The following is a 24,125-nucleotide window of genomic DNA, read 5'->3' on the forward strand; positions in this document are numbered from 1 at the left end:
AAAAAGAGAAATACTGCAGAGGACCACTACTGTAAAAGACTAAGGGAAAGAACCCATACTAAAGGGGGGTGGGGGGAATTCTTTGTTGATTATTGGGATGTTGGGGGTGGGTGAGGGGAGGGAGGGGAAAGTGGAGCACAGGGCAGGGATTAGACACAGGATAGTTTGGGTGCTACGGAGGGGGCAATATACAAGTAGAAAGAGGGGAATGGAAGAGCAAAGCAGATGGGAGAACAATTAGACAGGTCTCAATGGGCTAAGTGAGACAGAGGTAAAAAAAAAAAAAAAGAAAGACTGCTGTTGTTGTTAAGTGCGTTGAGTCACTTCCCACTCATAGCGACCCTCTATAGGGTTTCCGAGGAGTGGCTGGTGAGTTTGAACCACTGACCTTGCAGTTCAGACCGACTTAATGGTTGGTTGATTGTTTATTCTACAGCACCACACATACCAGGACTCCCTGGTAGGCCCTAAATCCAACGACAAGTGTCTTTATGAAAGATAAAAGAGAGAAAGCAGACAAGAAAACACTGTGAGAAAACAGAGATTAGAATGACATAACCACAAGGAATGTAGAAGTCACCAGAAGCTAAGAGGCAAGGAATGGATTCTACCCTAAAGTCTTTGGAAGGAGCAGATTTTTACCAGCAACTTATTTTCTGGTTTCTGGTCTCCAGGACTGTAAGAAAATAAATTTATATTGTTGTAAGCTACTAAATCGGTTGTAATTTGATATGGCAACCATAGAAACCAACAATGTACAGTCCCACAGGTAGCAAATGGCAGAGCTAGGATTCAAAATTAGCAAGTGAACCTTCGCTGTAGGCTTCTACACAGAGTCCTGGTTCTGTTTGTGATCGAGTTGTGTGACATTGAATCGGTCCTCAGCCTCAGCTTCCTCATCTGTAAAATGAGCAGTCTGGACAATATTAGTGGTGAGCCTCAGAGGCTGTCTCAGACTGCAAGAGCGACAAATGGGGTTCTGTGAACAGCTCATTTGATAAATACAGTCAGGTGCTAAGGGAAAAAAAAAGGAAAGAGATGAAGCAAAATATTTTAGTTTTGCTTCATGAATTGTTGAATAAAAAGCTGGTGATCTGCTATATAAATTTTTACCCAATTCACAATAAAAAGTTTTTTTAAAAAGCAGGAAAGCTTAACAAACCATTTGTAGAGTATAATTCATTTAGGTTTTTGATCACCCATGAGATGTTACTCTTCGTTAAGACAGAGTTCAGTTACTTTTCTTATACTCTGATGTTCTGGAGTCCCTTGGGTGGTGCGAATGGAATGGTTAACACTCTCAGCTGCTCATCTAAAGGTTGGTGGTTTGAATTCACCCAGAGACATCTCAGAAGAAAGGTCTGGGGATCTGTTTCCTAAAAATCAGTCACTAAAAATCCTATGCCAGTTCTACCTCGACACACACGGGATCACCAGGAGTTGAAGTCAACTGGAATGCACATACTTGATTTCCCTTTGGGATAACTGCCCCCTCCCAACAACCCATGTGCTGGGCTTGTACCCAACCAGCACATTAGTCCAGGCTGATCTTGGGCCAATGACATAAAGCCAACAACTTTTGCTCAAACCATCGATTGAGGAAAGAGTTCGCTCTTTCCTTGGGGGGGATATAAAGAGAAGCTGCTAGAGCTTTCTGAGACTGACACCAACACAAGGAAAGCCATCAGGGAACCAAGTCCCAGTGACACTGAGTGACCAAGTAGCTCCTGAATCTCAATCTTCTAGCTTCTTGAGTCAGTGAGATCCCTTTTCACTCTAACAATTTGATTTTGGGTTACTTGTAACCCATTTGTAGTCCACCAGACATGACGTTTCTAGGATTCCTTCAAGGTCTAAACAGTGCTTGGGTTTGTCTGCAATGCATATGGGTGCTCGGATGTTCACCTATATACTTTCCCTATAGGACGCCCCCAACATCTCTGACAGAAGACCATTAAGCTACCCATGCTTGAATGCCTCCTCCCAGAAGCAGCTTGTCTACAGCGGGTGCAGGTCAAGTTTCATTCTTTCAGGTAACTTTCAGTCACCCTTCTTGTTAGGTGCCATTGAGTCAGCGCTGAATCAGTAACACTACACACAACAGAACAAAACACTGCCCAGTCCTTCACCAACCTCACAATCATTGCTATGCTTGAGCTCACTGCTGCTGCCGCCACCGTGCTAATCTATCTTGTTGGGGGGGTCTTCCTCTATTTCTCTGACCTTCCACTTTACCAAACATGATATTCTTCTCCAGTGACTGGTCCCTCCTGACAATATGTCCAAAGTATGAGAGACGAAGTCTAGTCATCCTAGCTTCCAAGGAGCACTCTGACTCTACTTCTTCCAATACAGGTTGATTTGTTCTTTTGAAAGTCCATGGTACATTTAATATTCTTTTCCAACACCATAACTCAAATGCATCAACTCTTCATGGTCTTCCTTATTCATTGTCCAATTTTGACGTGCATATGAGGTTATTGAAAATACCATGGCTTGGATCAGACACACCTTAGTCCTCAAACTGACATCTTTGCTCCTGAACACTTTAAAGAGGTCTTGTGCAGCAGATTTGCCCAATGCAATATGTTGTCTGATTTCTTGACTGTGCCAATCTCTTCCCCATTTATATGGATGCCATTTATTGGCGCAGTGGTGAGGATTTTTGTTTTCTTAACATTGAGGTGCAACCCATACAGAAGGCTATGGTCTTTGTTCTTCATTAGTTAAGTATTTTAAGTACTCTTCGCTTTCAGCCTGCAAGAGGGACAAATGGGGTTCTGTGTAGCTTAGAGCCACTGAATCTAATTCCTTTATGGATCTGAAGACAATTTTCCTAATTCTCTTCTTCAGAGAAATCCCAAGATACCTTTGCTAGTATCTAATAGGGCTTTCGACTCTGTGGATCATGACAAGCTATGGACCACATTGTGGAGAACAACCATCCCAGAACACTACATGTGCTCATGATGAATCTGTACACAGACCAAGAGGAAGTTGTTCAAGAAGAACAAGCAGACACCGAATGGTTGAAAATCAGGAAAGGTGTGCAACAGGGTTGTATTTTTCCACCAAACTTATTCAATCTGTATACTGAGCAAATAATCCGAGAAACTGGATTATATGAAGAAAACACGTGGCATCAGGATGGAAGGAAGACTCATTAACAACCTGCGATATGCAGACGATACATTCTTGCTTGCTAAAAATGAAGAGGACTTAAAATACTTACTGATGAAGATCGAAGACCACAGTCTTCGGTATGAGTTGCATCTCAGTGTAAAGAAAACAAAAATGCTCACCACTGAACCAATAAATAACATCATGATAAATGGAAAAAAGATGGAAGTTGTCAAAGACTTCATTTTGCTTGAATTCACCATCAACACTCACGGAAGCAGTAGTCACGAAATCAAACGACGTATTGCATTGGTAAATCTGATGCACATGACATCTTTAAAGTGTTCAGGAGCAAAGATGTTTTACATTCAACAAATCATACACTTTGCTTCATTACAATGATTGCAGTCCCCTAAATATACCATCAGTTAACAGTATTTATCTATATTCAATTAACTCTTGCATTCCTCCCTGTGTATCCTGCTACCTTATACTTTCTTCTGCCATCTCCTTCTTGTTTTATACTGCCTGCCCCATCAGCCATGTTAACATATGTCTACTCTCTAGTTCTGGTGTGGCACTGTGGGCTAATGCGCTAGACTGCAAAGTTGTATGAACCACAAGATTGGTTCAAGCTCACCAGCTGCTCCTTAGAAACCCTATACAGGGTTGCTATGGGTCAGAAGCAACTCGACAGCACTTAACAACAACAACCCTCTAGCCTGTGAATAATTTTCCTTTCCTTATGGTTACGAATCAGGCTGCTGACCCCAAGGTCAGCAGTTCAAAACTACCAGCAGTTCTGCGGGAGAAAGATGAGGCGTTCTGCTCCTGAAAAGATTTACAGCTTTGGAAACCCTGTGCAGGGTCACTATGAGTCGGAACCTACTCTATGGTACTTAACAACAACAACAACCTTGTAATCATCATAGAATGTTTCTTTTTATCAGAAAACCTTTTCTTAACTTTTTACAACTGTGATCTCATACAACATTTGCCCTTTTGTGATTGACAAATTTCACTCAGCATAATGTACTCCAGGTTCATTTATGCTGTGAGGTGTTTTGCAGATTCATCTTTATTCTTCGATGTTACATAGTATTTCATTGTGTGTATGCACTAAAATTTGCTTTATAATTCTTCTGTTGATGGGCACTTAGGCTGTCTCCATCTTTTTGATGTGTCTCTTGTAGACAGCATATTTAAGGATGCTGTTTTCTTATTCATGCTGTTACTCTCTGTCTCTTGACTGGTACATTTAATCCATTTACATTCAGTGTAATTATCAATAGGTATGAAATGATTACTGTCATTTTTTGTGGGGCTGCTGGTTTCTTTGTTCCACATAATTTTCTCTGCTGAGCTCATTTTATTTATGGGTTTTCTTTTCATTTCTGTTGTACAATGTTTAATAAATCTTTCTGATTTTCCTCTTTTTTATCTTGATGTGAAGGTGTATTAATTTTCTTTGTGATTATCCTATAATTTGCTATCTCCTCCCCATTTAAAATTATCTGCTTTATCTTGAATTCTACATGACTTCCTCACCATTTGGAAATTCTGTATCTACACTATTCACTTTTTTTTGCTTTGTAGCTGACTTCATTATCAATTGATACTTCTGGTTCCCTAGTTTCCGTCTTGTAGGTTTGTTTTACTTTAAATATTTACATACCAGGCTGTGAACCGCAAGGTCAGCAGTTCAAAACTACCAGCTGTTCCGCAGGAGAAAGATGAGGCTTTCTGCTCCCGTAAAGATCTACAGCCTCAGAAACCCTGTACAGGGTCGCTATGAATCAGAACCAACTCCACGGCACATAACAACAACAACATAGCTGGGTTGAGTTCTAGGTGGTATTGACATGTATGGTCATCTCAAGTTGTCTGTTCTTGGTTCTCAGTCCAAAGAACACCCTTTAGTATTTTTTGTGAAGTTGGTCTCGTTGTTATAAATTCCTCTAATTTCTATTTATTGGAAATATCCTAATTTTACTGTCTTATTTGAGGGATGGTTTTGTTGGGTATATGATTCTTGATTGGCAATATTTTCCTTTCAGAGTTCTGTATATGCCCTTCCATTGCCTTCCTGCCTGCATAGTTTCTGTTGAGAAATAACAGTTTAGTCAGTTTTTTGTCTTCCCCAGGCTGTTCTCAGGATTCTTTCTATGTCTTTGGTTTTGGAAAGTTTATTATGATATGTCTTGGTGATTTACATTTGGGCTCTTTCATTTGGGGTTCGTTCATCTTCTTGTATTGTTATCTATTCTCTGTGTCTTTTATTGTCTCTTTCTGTTCTGGAATTCTGATCACCCATAAATTATTTCTCTTAATGTTGTCCCAAATAAATCTTAGGTTTTCTTTGGATTTTTTCTTCTTATATCTGATTGTTCTTCTAGCATACTAGTATTGAGAATTTTATCTTCAAGCTCACTAATTTGGGCTTCTATTGCTTCGAATCTCTTCCTTTACCTTTTCAATGTATTGTCCATTTTTGAATTCTTAGCATTAATCTTTTGGATTTCTAATTGCAGTTTTTGTATTGCTTCAAATTTTGCATTTATTTTGTCAGTTTGTATTGTTTTCCTGAGTCTTTCTAAAGTATTTTCTGTGCTCCCCTTGCTTTCCTCAATCTTTCTGTCAATCCTTCGAAGGTACCTAAATATCCTTCTTTTGAATTCTTTTTCAGTTAGTTCCATTGCCTTGTCTTCCTCTGAAACATTTTATGGCTCTGCATCTTGATCATTTGTTTGAGCTATTCTTGTTTATTCATGTGAGCTAAAATTGTCTGTTGTCTCTGGGGCATTGTCATGTTATTGTGTTTGTATTTAATTGGTGATTGTATGTTTATGTGTTCTTAGGCTCTCACTGTCTCCTGTAGGTATAGTTTGAAAATTGAAACCTTGTACCTTTCTCCATTTGTGCACCTCAGTTTAAGGTGGGTTTGGCTGGTGTTGGCTGCTGTCTATTGTTGATCAGATGCTATAGGAGCTGGTGTTGGCTCTTGTCCAGGGGGTAGAGCTGCAAAGTGAACAGCTGTGGTTGGGCTGGTTGCTATCTTCTGTCAGGCATTAAAGAGGAGAACTCCCCCCACATACACACACACACCCCCAAGAAAATAAAACAATAAACAAGCAACCAACAATGCAAATCAATAATAATAAAGGAGAAAAAAAATAAAAACTGGCAGCAACTGAGAAAAAAGAATATAATAACTAAAAGGAGAAATGAGCTACAGGAAAATGGAGCTATTTAAAGAGAAAATAAATAAATAACTTCAAAAAACCAGGAAGAGGGAAGATGAAAAGAGAAAGAGGCTGAAGCGTAGTAAAGAAACATCAAAAGGAAATAAAAAGAAAAAGGGAAATGAAAAATGGAAGAAGGAAAAACAAAAGCAGAGACAGAAAGTATAAAATTCAATGGACTTGAAAGAGAAGGAGAAGAAAAAATAAACAAATAGAAACAACAGAACAACAAAAGAAAAAAAACAAAAACAAAAAAAACAACAGTGCAGCTGTTGGACCTGAAGAGAAAAAGCTCTGGGAAACTCCTGTCAGCCAAGGAGTTTACAAGGTGGGTGTGGGAGGGATGTGACAGTGGTGTTCCTGGCCCTAGATGGAGTTGTTGCCTATGTTCAGGGCACACAATCTGGAAGTAGTTCTTGGAGGCCCTTGATGGAGCTGGTTTCAGTGTCTGTTAGGAACACAGGAAAGCTGGGGGCAGGATGACTAGTTATGAGAATTTCGGCTAGAATAATCCTGGTCTGGAAGCTCTGCAGGTTCTGTAGGTCTGGAGCTGAGACCACCTGAATCGAACAACTAAAGCAGTGCAGCCAGCCACCGGCTCATACTGGAATGGCTCCTAACCTCATGGTTCCAAACTCATAAGAGCAGAATATGCACTGGGGGTGGATGAGGGTGGGCGCTGGCCACCTCTCTGGTCACCGTGGGAGCGTGAGGAAGGAGAAGGCATCACACCTTTCCCATCACCTGTGTGAATCTGTTCTGCCAGGCCACTTGCTGTTGCCAAAGCTGCTCACAAAATGGCTGGTGGTTCACTAGTCAGTCTCCCTCCCTGCCCAGCTTCTCCTCCCAGCAAGCACTTCTCTAACCTTTTCTCTGAAGTTCAGAGTTCCAGGGTTTTCATCTGTGTCTGTTCATTTGATCTCTGAGATCCTTGTTGTAAAGGGTCCATGTATATGTCTGCCTAGTCCATTTGTCTGAAGTCCAGAACTTGTTTGTTTTTTAACATCTTCACTACCTGTCTTAGCTTCCTAGTATGGCTATAACAAAAATACCATTTTGGGGTGGTATAATTGGATGGCTTTAAAAAACAGAAATTTATTTTCTCACAGTTCTAGAAGCGGAAAGTCCAAATCAGGGTCTTAGTTCAAATTTACAACCTTTACATTAATATTTATTGCTGTCTCGTCAAGTCTGATTCTTATCGGCCCTGTAGGAGAGAGTAGCACTGCCCTATAGATTCCAAGGACTCCTGGTGTGGTGCTGTTGGCTCAGCATTAGACTGCGAACCAAAAGGTCGGCAGTTCAAACCCACCAGGTGCTCCTCGGAAACCCTGTATAGGGTTCGCTATGACTAGGAACTGACTCCATGGCACTTAACACCAACATCAATATAGACTTTCCAAGGCTGTCATCTCTACAGAAGCACACTGGCACATCTTTCTCCTAAGGAGCAGCTGGTAGGTTCAAACCACCCACCTTTCCCTTAGCAATTCCTTTTATGAGTTTATCTCCTAGTTTTTGATATCTGATGGTGATCTTTGATTCTTTGGAGTTCCTTGGCTTGTAAATAATGCTTGCATGGAATCTGTCTTCTTCCCTCATCTGTATCTCTGTGTCTACCCTGGTCTTTCTGTAACTCAGAAGCAATGAGGTTTAGAATCTACCCTAGACAGATACTACCTCATCCACATAATAAAAGACAAACTATTTCCAAACTGGGTTGTATATACAGGTACAGGGGTTAGGATTTCAACTCAAATTTGGGGGGGGACATGATTCAACCCATAAAACTACCCAAATATCAACAGATATTTCCTGAGCATTTAATATATGCCCCACTACTTGTCTGTCTTTGTATTCTTTCATCATACTTATTCAACCTGTATGCTGAGCAACTAATCTGAGAAGCTGGGTTCTATGAAGAAAATCGTGGCATCAGGATTAGAGGAAGACTCATTAACAACCTGCGATATGCAGATGATACAACCTTGCTAGCTGAAAGTGAAGAGGACTTGAAATATTTACTGATGAAGATCAAAGAACAGTCTTCGGTATGGCTTGCATCTCAATGTAAAAAATCCTCACCACTGGACCAATAAACAACATTCTTACCAATGGAGAAAAGATTGAAGTTGTCAAGGACTTCATTCTTCTTGGCTCAACTATCAACACTCATGGAAGCAGCAGTCAAAAAATCAAATGACGTATTACATTAGGCAAATCTTCTGCACAAGACCTTTTTAAAGTGTTGAAGAGCAAAGATGTCAGTTTGAGGACTAAGGTGCGCCTGACCCAAGCCATGGTATTTTCAATAACCTCATATGCATGCGAAAGCTGGACAGTGAATACGGAAGACCGTAGAAGAATTGATGCCTTTGAGTTATGGTGTTGGAGGAGAATATTGAAAGTGATATGGGTTGCCCAAAGAATCAATAGATCCCTTTTTGGAGGAAGTGTAGCCAGAGTGATGCTTGGAGGCCAGGATGGCCAAACTACATCTCTAATACTTCGGACATATTGTCAGGAGGGGCTAGAGAAAACGAGGAAGACCCCCCAATGAGATGGATTGGCCAAGTGGCAGCATCGATGGACTCAAGCGTGGCAACAGTAGTGAGGTTGGCCCAGGATTGGGCAGTGTTTCATTCTGCTGTGCATAAGGTCGTTATGGGTCCGTACTGACTTAATGGCATCTAACAACAACAACAACAACTTGTCTGTCACTTTGTCATCCTGTGGGGGCTTACGTATTGCTGTGAAGTTGAAAGCTATGCTACCAGTATTTCAAATACCAGCTGAGTCACTCATGGTGGACAGGTTTCAGTGGAACTTCCAGATTAAGACAAACTAGAAAGGCCTGGCCATCCATCTACTTGCAAAAATTAGCCAATGAAATCCTATGGGTCACAAGAGAGCACTGTCAGACTCACTTGCTTTGGACATGTCATTAGGGAGACCAGCTGCTAGAGGAAGACATCATGTCTGGTGAAGTAGAGGGTCAATGAGGACAAAGAGATCCTCAGTGAGACGGACTGGCATAGTCTCCACAACAGTGAACTCAAACATGTTGACAACCCTGACAATGACAATGGGCCAGACACCGTTTCTCTTGTACACAAGTCAAAGTTGACTCAGAGTCACTATTTATCTATCTAATATGTGCCAGGGGCAGGGAGAACACAGGGCCATAGTAACAGTTCAGAGTCATGCCTGACTAGTTACAGCATTAAACAACTGAGTGAGAGAGCCTTTTAAGATACAGATACCACCTCAGTCTAAGCTGTCATCTCTCTGCTGAGACTCAGCAGTGCTTCCTACCTCCCTCTCTGCTTCCACACCTACAACCCAAAGTCTCCTCCATTTTTTTAAAGGAAAACAAAGTAAAATGTAAACCAGTTTAAATTCAATCCCTCTAATCACTCCACACTGCATAAAATTCAGTGACCTCACAATGGCCTACCAGGCCCTGAGGGATCCAACACCACTCTGGCCTCTCATGCTTCGGCCCACTGGTGACTACCTAACTGTACCAAGCACATTCCTTCTCAGCTCCCTTTCCTCTTTCATCCCTTGGCATCTACATGCTCCCTCCCTTATCTTACCCAGGTCTCTGATTAACATCCCCTCCTTGTAAGCAAGCCTTTTCCAAACACCTTATCCCAAAGCAGCACCCCTCATTCTTTGTTCTCACCTTCCTGGTCCTCATCAGCCCTGGTATTACGTCACTATCATTCATCCCCACTGGAGTGTAAGTTCCTTGAGGGCAGGGTTATGCCTGTCTGCCTCACCACTGAGTCCTCAGCACCTAAGAGCGCACCCAGCTGGTCTCATTAGATGTTTGCAGAATTCAAAAGTCATAGATACCAAGTCCCTGGGGAACTTGATCTAGGTCATGGGAAGGAAGGGACATGTGCTCAGTGACAACTTACCAAAGGAATAGCATTTGAGTTGAGCCCCAAAGAGGAGAAAAATGTCTAGGTGAGTAGGGTAGGGGTGGGGGGCAACATTCCAGGCAGGAGAATCCACAAGGTTGAGCAGGACTGAGCCACTGAAGAAGAGAAAATCAATCAGTGTGAGGAGAAAGTGGTGTGAGGTGAGGTTGAAGAGTTAGGCATTGGCTAGATCACACACAGTCTTGAATACCATGTTAAATACAGGGGCCTCTATTCCAAGAGGTTATCTAAGTGGCACAAGCAGTTAAACACTCACATTAACCAAAAGGTTGGTGGTTCAAATCCACCCAAAGTCACCTTGAAATAAAGGCATGGTGATCTACTTCCAAAAATTCACAGCACTGAAAACCCCGTGGAGCACAGTTCTACTCTGCCACACGTGGAGTTGCCATGAGTCAGAATCAACCTGATGGCAATTTGTACGGTTTTTCTGGTTTCTATTCCAAGAGCTGCGGGAAACCATTGAAGAATTTAAGCAAGAGAAGTGATCCGATCAGATGGTGTTCCCTAACATCACTCTGGTTGCAGTAAAAGACTGAAGACAAGAGAAGGAAGTAGGACACCAGTCGGGAGGCCGCTGCAATAGTGCAAGCAAGAGATGAGGGCCCTGGCGTAAGATGGTATTGGCTGTAGAAATGGTGTGCACAGTATGCAGGAGATGGACTCAGTTGGTAGAAGATGAGGAAGGAGAGGATGACTCACCATGTACCCAGCATAGAGCAAAGCAGGCTGCCCTAGATTTTGGCACTTCTATTAATGTGGCCAAAGATTATAGATGTTTTTTTCTTTTCTTTCTTTTTTTTTTTTTTCAGAAGGCACATCAAGCTTTCTGACTCACTGCACTTGCAGGCAAACGCTTCCTCATCATAACAACCCTTACTGGAACAAGAAGTCTCTACTGTGAGCAAGCAAGAGGAGTCCTGGAGCCAAAGTCAAGCTGCTGGGTCATAGTCTCATGAAAAGTGTCAGAGTATCTCATACTGTCTGAGACCAGAGAACCAGTAGAGGAACTCCATTTCAAGACCAACAACATGGTCATGGACAAGGGAGACTCTCCTTTCTGCTAAAGAATGTCTCAAACAAGAAAACAGAAAGCATAGGAGAAATGCCACAGCACACTGTTCTACCTACTGACCACCTTCATGTTCCATGCGTCTGCCAATGCCTGGGGATGGTGTCAGACACCAGAGAAGAAAGCCAGCTGTGCTGAAGGTCCAGCAGCTGGTGTGTGTCTGGAGGACATGAGCAGGAACAGGCCATGATGTCCGAGGAAAGACACCGAAGATGCCCTCCTTCGAGTGAATCAAGTACCCAGAGAGAGGCGTTTCTCGTTTTCTCAGCATTTTTTTTCTTTTTCTTTGTACATTTTAAAAGAAATACATTTCATTTTTTTAGAGCAGTTTTAGGTTTATAGAAATTGTGCAAAAAGTACAGAGAGTTCCCATACACTCTCTTCCTTCCTTGCACATGGCTTCTCCTATAATTAACATTTTATATTTCTGTGATATATTTGTTACAACTGATGAACCAATAGGATGGTGACATTTCATCTCTCATATTTCAGACATGTTATCAAGAGACCAGTCCCTGGAGAAAAACACCATGCTTGGTAAAGAAGAGGGGCAGCAACAAAAGAGGAAGCCCCCCAATGAGATGGGCTGGCACAGCGGCAGCACACTCACCCTCAAGTATGAGAATGATTATAAGGCTGGTTGGACCGAGCAATGTTTCTTTCTATTGTGCACAGGGTCGTTATGAATCAGAACCAACTCAATGGCACCTAACAGCAACGACAAATTATTAACTAAAGTCCATAGTTAATAGTCATTGTTGCCATGAAGCCGATTATGGAAATCCCACATGTTACGTTACACAGAGTAGAGATACTCCATAAGGTTTTCTTGGCTATAATCTTTATGGGATGAGCCCTTAGTAGTGCTACTGTTAAGCACTCAGCTATGAATCCAAAGGTTGTCGGTCAGAACCCAACTAGTAGCTCCAATGGAAAAAGACCTGGCAGAGTGAGTGGATCCAAAAACAGGAGCCTCCAACATGCTGTCTACAGGAGACACATCAAAAGGCTGGAGACAGCCTAAATGCCCATCAACTGAAGAATGGTTAAACAAGCTTTGGTACATCCACACAATGAAATACTACAAAACACTGAAGGATTATGATGAATCTGTGAAAACACATCACATGGTTGAACCTGGAGGACATTATAAAAATCAGTTGATCACTGTATGAGACCAATGTTGTAAATAGTTTTTTTTTTAAAAAAAGGTTTTCTTGATAAAAGAAACTATGATGGTTATTGGTGGGGGGGTGTCAAGGTTGGAAAATTATTCATGGACTAAAGTAAAGGGTAGACACATGTTAACATGGGTAATGGGGCAGGTAATATACAACAGGTTAGCAGAGGGAAGATGAAGGTAGCAGGAGAAAAGCAAGAGTTAAAGTGAATAGAGGTAAATGCATTAACTGTTGGTACATGGAGGGGACTGCAATCATGTAGTGAAGCAAAGTATATAATGTGGTGAATGTAAAACCGATTATCTACTCTGTAAACCTTCACTCAATTCACAATAAAAAGTAAAAAATTAAAAAGATTACAGCCTAGAAACCCTATGGAGGCAGTTCTACTGTGTTATACAGGATTGCTAGGAGTTGAAATCAACTCAGCAGCACCTACCAACAAACTGTGCAGAAGCAGATAGCAAAGCTTTTCTTCCATGGTGCCTTCTGGTATGTTCAGACTTCTACCTCTACATTAGTATCTGTCGCTGCTAAGTCAAGTCTGATTCATAGCATCCCTGTAGGACACAGTAGAATTGCCCTATAGAATTTCCAAGGCTATAGTCCTGGTGTGGCGCTGTGGGATAATGCACTAGACTGCAAGACAGTTTGAACAGCAAGGCCGGCAGTTCAAACTCACCTGCTGCTCCTCAGAAACCCTATACAGGATCACTGTGAGTCGGAACTGACTCGATAGCACTTAACAACAACAACAATTTCTACAGAGCAGACTGGAATATCTTTCTCCTAAGGAGCAGCTCTTAAGGTCAGCGGTTCGAAACTACCAGCCGCTCCGCAGGAGAAAGATGAGGCTTTCTACTCCCGTAAAGATTTACACCCTCGGAAACCCTGTACAGGGTCACTATGGGTCGGAACCGACTCGACGGCACTTAATAACAACAAAGGAGCAGCTCAAAGGAGCAGCTGGTGGGGTCAAACTGCCCACCTTTCCCTTTGCAAGTGCTTAACCACTGTATCACCAGGGTTCCTTCTTTGGGGGAATAGTCAAACACCAAACCTTTGTATCACTCATGGACCTAGAGTGTACATTAGTGTTCACACTGAGATCCACTCCAGATGTTCTGGTGGTATCATAATTAAATTACTTAGCTGCTAACCAAAAGGGCAGCCGATTGAGCCCATCAGCAGCCCCACAGGAGACAGATATGATAGTGTGCTTCGTAAAGATCTGCAGCTTCTGAAGCTCTGGACGGCTCTACTCTGTCCTAGAAGATCACTATGGGTTTGAACCACCTGGGTGGCAGTGGGTTTGGTTTTGAGTACAGATGCTCTTCAGAGTTCAAATCTTTCCATATTGGGATCTTTCTGTTATCACACCGTTGTTGTATTCTGCTTTCAAAAGTCAAGGCAGTGGCCCACTTTGAGCTGCTGCATCTCCGGGAGATGGTATATACTAGATCTTGTTGTTGTTGTTGTTGTTGTTGTTGTTATGTGCCGTGGAGTCGGTTCCGACTCATAGTGACCCTGCACAGGATTTCCGAGGCTGTTAATCTTTACGGGAGCAGAACGCCTCATCTTTCTCCCACGGAACCGCTGGTAGTTTCGAACTGCTGACCTTACGGTTTGCAGCCCGATTCATAACCATTACGCTACCAGAGCTGGATCTAGCACCCTCCTATTCCTTACACTCACAAGCCCTTGGCTTCCTTGTGACACATAGCCACACTGGAGCTAGAGTTTGGTCTACATGCAAAGAAACAGAGCTTCTCTCTGGCTTCAGAGAGCCAACCTGTGTGGGATTGGATGCCTGACCTCGGCCAATTAGTACCTTGCTCAGTGTAACCAACCGAATCACAGATTCGATTCAATTCAGCAAACATTTATCGGGCATCTCAGCGCCAGCTGATTTCTGTCTGTTCTATAAATGCAATGAAGCTCAGCCTTCTCTCCAGATTTGGAATCATTTGTATTTTAAGGCAAAAGCGTAAGCTTTAAGTACCTGTAAGAGGCTGTAATGGATGTCTCAGAGGGGTGGGCAAGGACTAGGGCCCGGGGAGAGAAACTGAGACATGGTCTGTGAGTCAAGGAGGCAGGATCGGGCTGGAGGAAGGTAGAAAAGGTAGACCGAGGAACTAGATAAAGCCTGGGGATTTGTTCTTTAAACCCCCTTCCCACTTTCTTTTTAATCATAAAGATAATGCATGCACATAGTAAAAATAAATAAATAAAAACCCAAGAACACAAAAGGGTCTACGATGAAAAATAAGTTCCCTTTCATCTCTCAGCCCTCCAATCCCCAGGAACTTTGTTCAGAGGCATCCCACTGCTAACAGTTTCTTTTGTGTCTTTTCAGAAAATTTCTATCACGTACAAGAATATCTTCCCTTTTAAAAAACCCAAATGGTAGCAAAGTATATTACCACTGCTTTCTCACTTGACAATATAACTTGGCATCTGTCCCGTATCAGCATATACAGAGTCTCCCACTCCTTGGAGCAGCAACAAGGTAACCCATTATATGAGGGTATTGGAATCTACTCAATTGGTCCCCTACTGATGGGCATTCAAGTTGTTTCCATTTGTTGCTGTTATCAGCCATGATAACATGCATTCTCCTGTATGTGTATGTTTGCCCACAGGCGCTAGGGTATCACTAAGATAAACTCCTCCTCGTGGAATTGGTATATGTAGGTGGCTGTGACTATGAGAAGTCCAGTTGGATGCGAAGAGTATGTAGATGGACCAGAGCTTAACTATAAAGCATTTCATCAGCATTAGCTATTATTGCTATTATTATTGCTATTATTTTGGTCTAGAGGGAGCCCTGGCCTGCCCTATGGCCAGGAAAGCTCCCAGGCAGGGCTGGCCTATCCAAGAGACCAGTTGATTCAGTGGCACAGAACTGGGGGTCTCCTCAGCTACAGGAGCTGTATGAGAGCTGAGACAGGCAGCTCCCGCTTATCACCACTTGGCATCTGGAACTCCCAGGCCTTTGCCAGTATCTAATAAACACCATACTTCACGCTCTGCCATTGTCACCCGCGCGTCCCCTGATGCCTGCTGACAAAAGCTGCCACCGCACATAGTCAGCATTTCAAACAGTACATGACTCCTTTACGACCTGCTTTCTTTTATAAGTCTTTTATGAATAGTGAACGCAGCCAGAATGATGTCACTGTGACACATGAACCTAAGTATGTGTGTTTACTGGGAATGAGGAGGTATGGGGTATGTCAGAACTTACACATCTAAAAAGGAATTAGCCTTGAGTTTGGGGGACAATGTGACCTGGGTTTGAATCTCAGCCCTAGAACTTATAAATTCTGTGATCTTGGGGTTGGATTATGTTCCCCCCAAAATCTATGCTGCTATCCTAACCCCCAGTATCTTAGAGGATACTTATTACCAATTAACAGGTCACATTAGGGTAGCGTGTGTCCTCACCCAGCATGAGCTGTTGTTAGGTGCCATACAGTTGGTTCCTACACATACTAACCCTGTATAGGGTTTCCGAGGCTGTAAATCTTTACAGAAGCAAAGAATGTCATGTTTCTCCTGCGGAGAGGCTGGTGGGTTAGAACTGCTTTGTGGTTAGCTGTTCACTGTTTATCCCACAGCACCACCAGCGCTCAATGCAATATGAACGGCATCCTAAAAAAAGAAGAGACACAAAGACAGAGAGATACAGAGGGAAGATGGCCATGTGAAGACAGACACAGAATTGGAGTGTTGCATCTACAAGCCAGGAATGCCAAGGATCAGTAGCCATCACCAGCAGGTTACAGGAGAGGCAAGGAAAAGATTCTTCCTCAGACTCCTTAGAAAGAATCAATATCAATACAGCCAACACCTGATTTCAAACTTCTGGTTCCCAGAACTGGGAGATAATACCTGTTCTTATATGCCACCCATTTTGTGGTACTGTATTATGACAGCCTCAGAAAGTAATGGGAGCATGGTGGCTCCATAGGACAAGCACTGGTCTGGGAACCACAAGGTCGGCGGTTTGAGCCTACCAGCTGCTCCGTGGGAGAAAGAAAAGGCTTTCTGCTTCCGCAAACATTTAAAGTCTTAGAAACCCAATACAGGGTTGCTATGAGTCAGAACCAACTCAAAGACACTTAACAACAACAGGAAAGCAATACAGAAAATTATTTAACATCTTTGAGCCTTAATTTCTTTACCTATGCATTTCTCACAAGATTACTGTGAGAATTAAGCAAGATCATGGATTGTTTATGAATTATTTTATATACCAGCCTATTCCAGAAATGATATTAGGCAGCTGAGATATGTGTATAAAAGTGCCTGGCACATAGTAGCAGCTCAATAAAGCATCAATTCCCTTCCCCTTCCCTTCTGTTGGAGTAGTTACTTTGGGAAACCAACCCCCCCACTTCAAGATGCAGTCTTCTCTTCACCTGACGCACTTGGGTCTTCCTTCAGACGTGTACTTGCCTTGTAAGAAAACTGACTTGATTCCATAGCATCCCATCTTGTTTTGAATCTAAAAAAAATTTTCCCAACAAGAAAAGCAAACCACATTTCCCAAATTGCTCATCTGCTTTATTTGCAACACACAACTTCAAATTACTTTTGGCCTCTTCCAAAAAAAAGCAAACCCACCCTCAAAGGTCAAGAATTTGCTCCTCTGGAAGAGGCTATTAAATGCTATGAGAACTGAAACCCAAGAACTCGTCAACTGTTTGTAGTGGGCACAATAAAACTGGAAGAAAAACACTGCCCTCAATCCCACATGCACATTGAATCAGCCCATTAAGAAGTTTGTAAGATTAAATGAGAAGATGAAGACCCTCAATAAATCCAAGGCCCCATATCTGGAGGACGTGGCCCCCTGCTCTCACAGAAAGTCTGGGACTATGCTCTAAGCCAACAGCAGCCCACCGGCTTCTCTCTGTGTATCTGGGAAAGTTAGGAGGGGAATAGTCTCCACAACTAGGAGGGTCTGGAATTCACTCTTGGACTCTCTCTCTCTTCTCTGCCCTCTTCTAGAATCATCCCAGACACACTGTGGCTGATTCATGCTGCTGCTGGAAGTCCCACCTGCCAGAAGGCAAAAAAAAAAGTTGCCACCAAGCAACTGGTTTGATTGCAACTCATAGCAACCCCATGCATTTCAGAGCAGAACTGAATTCCATATGGTTTCAAGGCTATATCGTTTCAAAGGCAGATCACCAGGCCTTTCTTCCAACCAACCATTAGTTTAGCAATCCAGCACTTAACCATTTGCACCACCCAAACACTCCTGTCAGAAGTCATTAGAGCACAATGGTTATGCTTGGTACCAGACACTGAAAAATGACCTCTGTATCTTTATCCTCTACAGGATAAACAAGTCCTTTTCCTCTTGCTAATTGGTTCAAATCGATTGACCTTATAAGTGGGTCAAATGAACAACTGGTAAAAGGCAGCCTGTATGCCAAGTAACGCATGCACTTAACTAGCTGTTGCTCAAGCAAGTGAATAAGGCACATTAACCCAAATTTCTCAGCACATCTTCTCCTGAGAGGATGCCGAGCCAGCATCTCCCGCATTGGGCTAAAGTATTTGCTGGGTCAACAGACCTGCTTAAAGACACCCAGATCCTATTAGGTGGGTGGTGCTAACAGTGGTACCGAGTCCTTGGAGATCAGGGGAGCACTGAGCCTGTGATAAGTCTCTGGGTCCTGGCCTGGCCTGACATAGGCCACCTAGCAGGAGAAGGAGCTGAGTCCCAAGCGCTGACAGAGGAGAAGTAGACTGTTTTCCCGGCACTCTCATGACCTGGCTTCCATTGCCTTTTGATCTGTTTCCTTGCTCAGCCTTCTCCCAGGAAAGCATGGGTCTGTCTCACTGAGCCAGCCCAGCTCCAAGGTTGGGTCACTGCTGTTTTCCAAATGGGAGCTGATGTTCAGTCTTTTATTGTCGTCAATGTCTGAAATGGCCCGGAAACTGGTAAAGACAACAGACACCTTGAGATGGCCTAGAAATCTTGGCCAGGGAGGGGGTGAACAATCAGCTCTCCCCTGCTCCCTTACCCCTGTCCAATGCCCCCCTGCAAAGGGCTGCCTGCTGGCTAGAAAAGCCTCTCTGCCCACCCCACAAACTGTCAGCCACCCCCAGTTTTCTTTTACTCTATTAATAAACTGCAACAGAGATCCTTCCGGGGCCCTTCTTTGAGGTCTGACCCTCCCTGCTCTGCCTTATCAGCCTTGTTTTTCACAAGCACTTAAATTCATGAGAAAAGGTAAAAAGTGAAATCAGATAGAAATGCAGGTCTGTTTGCTGTTTTCTCCAATGAAATGGTTCTGGGTAAACAGCAGACGCCTTTGATGAAATCCCAGCAGGCTTAAACAATAAAGCTGGTTACAAACTCAATCTGGCGAAGATATCAGATCTCAAATTGTTTCAAAAAACATGTCAACCATTGTCTTAGTTATCTAGTGCTGCTATAACAGAAATACCACAAGTGGACGGCTTTAACAAACAGAAATTTATTTTTTCAACAGTTTAAGAGGCTAGAAATCCGAATTCAGAGCACTAACTGGAAAAGAAGGCTTTCTCTCTGTGTGGGCCCTTGTCTTTTTAGCTTCTGCTTCCTGGTTCTTTGGAAATCTCCATGAGTCTTGACATCTATCCTACCCCATCCCTTTATCCCTCTCTGTTCACTTTTGTAATGTTTTTATATCTCAAAAGAGATTGCATAAGATACACCCTATACTAATCCTGCCTCATTAATACAACAAAGATAACCCATCCCCATATAGACATATTGTTTAGGATTGACACATATTTTGTGGGGGGGCACATAATTTAATCCAAAACAACCATGTTAATGAATGGGAAGATTTAATATTCATAAAATGTCAATACTACCCAAAGCAATCTATAAATTCAATGTAATTTTTATCAAAATTCCCAGCCTTTTTCACAGAACTAGAAAAACCAATCCTCAATTTTATATGGAATGGCAAGTGGGACTGAATAAATGCTGAAAGATTTAGAACAAAGTTGTTACATGCCGTTGAATCATTTCCAACTCATAGTAACCCTGTATAGGGTTTCCAAGGAAAGGCTGGTGAGTATGAACTGATGACCTTGTGGCTCAAACTGACTTTGCGGTCTAGTGCTTTATCCCACAGTGCCACACCAAAACTCCAAGAACAAAGTAGAAGGTCTCAAACTTACTGTAGTGCTGTATGATAAGCACTGGACTGCTAACCACAAAGCCAATGGTTCAAACACACCAGTTCACTCCTTGGAAACCCTATTCAGGGTTGCTATGAGTTGCAACTGACTTGATGGCACTTAACAACAACAACATGCAGCTAAAGTAATCAAAACAGCCTGGTACTAGTACAACAGATAGACACATACACCAATGGAATTGAGTTGAGAGTCCAGAAATAAACCCATACATCTGTGTCCAGCAGATTTATGACAAGGGCGCTAAGTTCATTTGATAGGAAAAGAAGAGCCTCTTCAACAAATGGTGCTGGGAAAATTGGATTTCTGCATGCAGAAAAATGGAAAAGGATCCTTGCCGCACACCATACACAAAACAAATTAAAAATGGATTAAGGACCTAAATGTGCAAACGGATGGTGTACCTTGGAGTGATTCCAACTCACAGTGACCCGGTGTAGGGTTTCTGAGACTGTAAACTTTTATGGGAGCAGAAAGCCTTGTCTTTCTCCCACAGAGTGCAGGTGGACTCAAACTACTGACCTTGCAGTTAGCAGTCCAATGGGTAACTCACTAAACAAGCAGGGCTCCTATGAAACTAAAACCATAAAATTCTTAGGAAAACAAGCAGGGGCAATACTGTCGGGTCTATTTTCAACAATGGATTGTGTAATATAATAACAAAAGCATAAGCAGCAAAAGACAAAATATATGGGAACTCATAAAAATTAAAAACTTTTGTTCCTCAAAAGACTAGCTGCCTACTGAGAGAATATTTTTGGAAACCATATATCCGACAAGAATCTGCTAACCAAAATATGTATAAAACGTCAAGAACTAAACAAAAAGGCAAATAACCCAATCATAAAATGGCCAAAGGACTGACTTACCATTTCACCAAAGAGGACATTCAAATGAGGATGTGAAAAGATGCTCAGCGTCATTAGCTGCCAGAAAGATGGAAATCAAAACCACAGTGAGGTACCACTTCACCCCCCACTAGTATGGCTAAGATAATAATAATAAAAACTGAAAATAACCAATGTTGACAAGGATGTGGGAAAATTGGTACCTTATCCATTGCTGGTACCCCACCCCAAAATACCCACTGCCATCGAGTCTATCCCAACTCATAACACCCCTGTGTAGGGTTTCCAAGGCTGTAAGTCTTTACCAGAGCAGAAAGCCCCCTCTTTGTCCCACAGAGTGCTGGTGGACTCAAACTGCCGACCTGTGGTTAGCCACCCACTACATAACCCACTATGCTAACTTCCTATTCCACCAGGGATCCTTACCAAAATGGTACCTTTCTTGTGGAAAACAGTGTGGTGGCTTCTTTAAAACAAAACAAAACTAAAAATAGAACTACCATGGTTGCTAATGTTGTGGAAGACCAACTCAACCTGTAGCGCCTCATCTTTCTCCCACAGAGTGGCTGGAGGGCTCAAACTTGCAGTTCACAGCCCAGCGTTTATCCTACAGAGCCACCATGCTCCCCTAGAACTACCATATAAATCAGCATTTCCATTCTTAGGTACCGTATACCCCAAAGACTTGAAAGCAAGGACAGGAACAGAGACATGGACATTAGTGTTCACTGCATCATTACTCATAATAGTCAAAAGATGAAAACAACCTAAATACTCATCAACAGATGGGTAAACAAACTGTGTTACATATATACAATGGAATATGCAGTCAGCAGGAGATATGAAATCTTTATACATGCTATACAGTATGGACAGAATTTGAAGACAATTATGCTGAGTGAAATAAGCCAATCATAAAATGACAAATATTGTGTGAATTCAAGAAAAAGCAAATGTATAGAGACCAAAGTTTATTGATACTGCCAAGAGTGAGAGGGAAGGGGTACAGGAAGGCTAAGAGTGATGTAAACATCACATTGTTTAAGGCAAGGACTGCACAGATGATTATTGTAATTGCTGTAATAATTTGTACACTTGAGTTGAATTGGCATCAGTTGTGCAATAGATATATTTACAATACTGATTTTAAAAGGAAGGTGAAGCTATTGAGACTGTTTATGTACAACCAAACATCTCATGGGATTTAGTTCCTTGGTTTGGAGGTTTAGGGTCATGGTTTCTTGGGACATCCCAGTTAATTGGCCTAATAACATGTTTAGTTTTGTTCTGCCTCCTATTGCATATTGCCTGGGGTGTTTAAAGCTTACAAGTGGCCATCCAAGGCACAATTGGTCTCCATTCACCTGGACCAAGAGAGGGAAAAGGAATGTCAGGAACTGCAGAAGGAGATGCTGCTGTGGGCACTGTGGATCAGCACTGGACTTCAAACCACAAGGTCAGCGATTCAAACCCACCAGCTCCTCCTCGGAAACCCTATACAGGGAGAGTCACTATGAGTTGGAACCACTTGTCAGCACTTAACAACAACAACATTCAATGTGTGACTAATTGCTTCCAAGAACAATGCCTCTTTGCCATAAGACCAGAAGAACTGGATGATGCCTGGCTACCGTTACTGATATTTTTTTAAATCAAAGATTCCATAAAAAATGCTGATCAAAAGGGGGAAAACGTAAAATAGAATTAAGTTTTCATGGGCTATAGACTTTCTGAAGTCAAGGAGTCTGAATGAACCCTTGCAACAATATCCCTGCGGTAATCTTTAAATCTTTAAGCAAAAATAATATCCCCTGAAAGATAAACTTAACAATAGGTTAGTTTAACTAGTAAAAAAAAAAAAATCTGCCTTGAGAATTATGCCCTTTTAAGAGTTATCTCTATGGGATCAAATTGGCAATAGCAACTTGAAAGATTAGAAAGAAACCTTAGGGGGCAGTGAATTAATGTTAGAGAGGAAGAAACAAGTCAGAAAAAGAGTTGAAAATGGCTGCACAACTCGAAGAATATAATCAAAGTCCCTAAATTGTACATGTAGAAACTGCATGTTTATATTCTCAACAACAAAATTAATAAAATCTAGGGGAATAACACACCACCACAAAAACATGTTGATCAATAGTGAATGATTGTTATTGGGACTGATTGTAAGGGTTGGAAATGTAAAGGTAGACGTTTTGTAGCAAAAGGAGGGGAGTGATTGACTTTGCAGTCTAGGAGCAGAGGTCTCTGGGACCATCAAGGGAGAAGAGTGGAGTGAGGGACCCTACCAGGAGAAACAGTGACACCAGAGATGGAGGCAGAGATGATGATGTGGAGAGATAGAGTGGCTGGGGACTTTAGACCCAGAGAGAAAGAGGGGCTGTGTGCTGACGACCGAGGGGCAGACTTGCAGGGTATATACCCTTTAGTTGGTTGATGATACATGGAGAGGATTGCAACCATGGCAATTAAACAATATACTATAGGATGAATGTAAAGCTAAGGTTCTCCCATGTAAATTATCACATAATTCACAACAAAACATTAAAAAAAAAAAAAAAGGTCTATTATAAATGATGAATCTGTGACACCCTCCACAACATGGTAACATGGTTGAACCTGGAGGCATAAAAAAACAAAAACAAGTTGATCTTTTCTAATGCTCCTAAAAAACTTTCTGGATGCCCACTGTGGAGGCTGGGTCTGGGAAATAGGAGAAAGGACAGTGGCAACCCGGGGTCACAGCCTCTGCTCAGATTCCATAGAACTGTGTTCCAGGAGCCTTGAGTCCCAGCAGCAAGCTGTAGGGTGTTTCTAGTTTCTGGCTGGGGCCATGCAGGAGAAATATAGACAGACACTTCATAGTTGCTTCCCAAACCAGGCAGGGCACCACCCTTCCCGCTGGGCTGTCTTGCCTCCATCCTTAACTCCCAACCTTTCATTCAGCGGAAGCTTTTAAAAACATAAATCATATCATGTCATTCCTTTGCTTACAACCTCTAATGACTTCCCAATGCACTTAGAACAAAATCCAAACTCCTTGTCCTGGCCTACAAGACCCTATGGGATCTTCCACTGTCAACTTCTCCCCCACTTACTATGCGCCAACCTTCTTGGCCTTGTTTCAATTCTAGAATACACCAATCTCTTACCTGCCTCTGGGCCTTTGCACTTGCTGTAGCCATTGCGTAGGATGCTTTTGTCCTTACACATTGTCATGGTTCAGTTCCCTGACCACCCTAGCGCATGTTGCTCCCTCTACGCAGCCAAGCACAAGAGCACATTACTGTTTTATTCTCTACAGCAAATTTTACCACTGTCTAAAGTTTTTATTCACTGTTTCTTCCTTTGTAATGTAATCTCTTTGCAGGACAGGCTTGTATGTCTCCTGTAGCCTCATTAGTTAGGTGTCGTGGAGTCGGTTCGACTGTAGAAACCCTGTATAGGGTTTCCGAGGGTGTACATCTTTATTGTTGTTGTTGTTAAGAGCTGTCGAGTCGGTT

The 24,125-nt window shown here is 42.3% G+C and overlaps 1 protein-coding gene across 1 annotated transcript in view; it reads right to left on the bottom strand.

Moving 5' to 3' along the window:
- The window catches only part of RTN4RL1 (reticulon 4 receptor-like 1), an 85,300-nt gene extending 61,459 nt beyond the window's left edge, over positions 1–23,841 (bottom strand). Inside the window, exon 1 of the mRNA XM_006863456.1 lies at positions 23,775–23,841. Coding sequence (XP_006863518.1) covers positions 23,775–23,841 — 67 coding nt within the window. The remainder of the gene's footprint in view (positions 1–23,774) is intronic.
- Positions 23,842–24,125: the final 284 nt, after the last annotated feature.

This window comes from Chrysochloris asiatica, unplaced genomic scaffold (assembly GCF_000296735.1).
Source record: "Chrysochloris asiatica unplaced genomic scaffold, ChrAsi1.0 scaffold00054, whole genome shotgun sequence".
Classification (NCBI taxonomy): Eukaryota; Metazoa; Chordata; class Mammalia; order Afrosoricida; family Chrysochloridae; genus Chrysochloris; species Chrysochloris asiatica.